Below are 2312 nucleotides of genomic sequence, written 5' to 3' on the forward strand. Positions count from 1 at the left end.
AGAGAGAGAGAGAGAGAGAGAGAGAGAGAGAGAGCAATAGAGAGAGAGAGAGAGAGAGCGTGAGGACAGAAATCAATACCTCCACATTCCTCCCTTGCCACTGCTCGCCCACAACACAACAGCTGCGCCAATACCCGGTTCCACAGCAACCGGGTTTCCCCAATTACGGCGCAGCGATTGTTACAAACTGGTTTAAAACTCTTGGACCTAACTTGTAAAACAATCCTCACACCTCTCCCCCCGACGAAAACACAAAGCCGCCTCCACATACACATAGTCACACAAATATTAGTCAAACACACTTTCATACACACACACATATAAATCTTATATCAGTCCCAAACAATTACCACACACACACACACACACACACACACACACACACACACACACACCAATCCTAAACAATAACCAAACACACACACACACACACACACACACACACACACACACACACACACACACGTGTGTGTGTGTGTGTGTGTCTTCTCTATCTCTGAAGTCAGGACGAGAAATAGTAACCGTTTCGCCGGATTTGGGAATCAGTTCTTAGCCCAGTTCTTCCCAACACTGTGCCAGCACACCCCTACAAATCAGCAGTACATCAGCACACCTCCAAAATAACACAGCAACACACCGCCGACACATTGCAATAACAACACACTTCCAAAACAGCTCAGCAACACACCGCTGACACAATCAGTACAACGACACACCTGCTCCAAAACAACACAGCAACACACTGCTGACACACACCAGCAACACATTGTTAACATCCCTCCACTCCCTAACAACCCCCACCCCCCAACCATTATACCTCTTTCACAGCATCCACATATCCACCTTTACTCCCCCTTCCACCCCTAACACACACAACACACACACACAGACACAACACACACACAGACACAACACACACACACACAGACAGACACATACACAACACATACACACACAGCACAAACAGACACAAGCACACATGCACACACACAACACACAGTCACAAACACACACACACACACACAAACACACACACACAAACAGACACACACACACAAACACACATACCCCCCACAACACACTTACATACCCACACACACACAAACACACATACCCCCCCTCACAACACACTCACATACCCACACACAAACACACACACACACACACACAAAACACACACACACACACACATGTTGTACTCACCAGTGCAGCGTTCATGTCGTTGGAGTCGGACTTGGGGTATGGGATATAAATAGCCAGGGCGATACAGTTGGCGAAGATTGTGATCAGGACCAGACATTCAAACGCTCTGACCACTGGTCAAGGAAACACAACTGGCGTCTGATTTTTGTAGTTTTAGTAGAGTTTTACGGCACTAGCAACACAATAAGGTCATATAAGAGCCGAAGAGTAGATGTGTTACAAGAGAGTAACATACACAAAAAAGAAGGAGGAGAGATAAGGACGATGAGATGTTTGATAGGAAAGAAGGAGCAAACAACACTAGAGCACTTGCCAACCACCCACTCTGGCATCTGAGTCTGTGGAGAAGTGGTCAGGCCCTTTGCTGTCAAGAGTCACATCACGCAGGAGACCCGGGTTCGATTCCCGGGTGGGGAGAATTTTTATCGAGTGATCTCAGTATTCTCAGCCGTCTGTCTGCTGGGATGTTGAATGTTGTATCCCTCCCCGCCCAGGCTGGTTCAGACAGGCAGGGTTAGAAGCCCGCCTCCTGAAAGAGCATGATCTAAATTGGGTTGATGGGGACGAAAAAACAGCTATTTTAATTCAAAGTAAAAAGAGCCACACACACAGAGACACTCACACACACACACACACACACACATATACACACACACATACACACTGGACACACACACACACACACAAACAGTAGGCTACACAGCTTCCGACGACATTAAAACAGATGTGCAAATAGGCATACAAAAAAACCTTTACTCAAAAAATCCCCCCAAAAACCTGTGTAATATCTAGCAACCTGACACAAGAGTCCCATGTGGCATTGTAAAACACTGTGGGCTACAGCATCACATACAAGGACGTGCCGGTTGCTACAAGCGACGGGGACAGTAGGAGGCTGGCTGCTCCGGTTCCACAATCGTCATCACCGTTAGATGTCCAGTCAGAAAGATGTGGTGTGAAAAAATAGAGGTTTTGTCCGGTATTTGGACCAGGACGAGACCGGTCGAGTTTCATGATCTGGCTGAGGACTGGTGAGTGCCATGAGGGGCTCACTACGTCGTGTTGCTTCCCTTGTGCGTGTGTGTGTGTGTGTGTGTGTGTGTGTGTGT

The 2312-nt window shown here is 47.4% G+C and overlaps 1 protein-coding gene across 1 annotated transcript in view; it reads right to left on the minus strand.

The window, feature by feature from the left end:
* Positions 1-1176: 1176 nt before the first annotated feature.
* The window catches only part of LOC101859996 (voltage-dependent calcium channel type D subunit alpha-1), a gene marked incomplete at its 3' end in the record, with an annotated part of 13237 nt that continues 12101 nt past the window's right edge, over positions 1177-2312 (minus strand). The window contains exon 3 of the mRNA XM_005113219.3: positions 1177-1309. Within this exon, the coding sequence (XP_005113276.3) occupies positions 1177-1309 (133 nt within the window). The remainder of the gene's footprint in view (positions 1310-2312) is intronic.

Source organism: Aplysia californica, unplaced genomic scaffold (assembly GCF_000002075.1).
Source record: "Aplysia californica isolate F4 #8 unplaced genomic scaffold, AplCal3.0 scaffold01731, whole genome shotgun sequence".
NCBI classification, from domain to species: Eukaryota; Metazoa; Mollusca; class Gastropoda; order Aplysiida; family Aplysiidae; genus Aplysia; species Aplysia californica.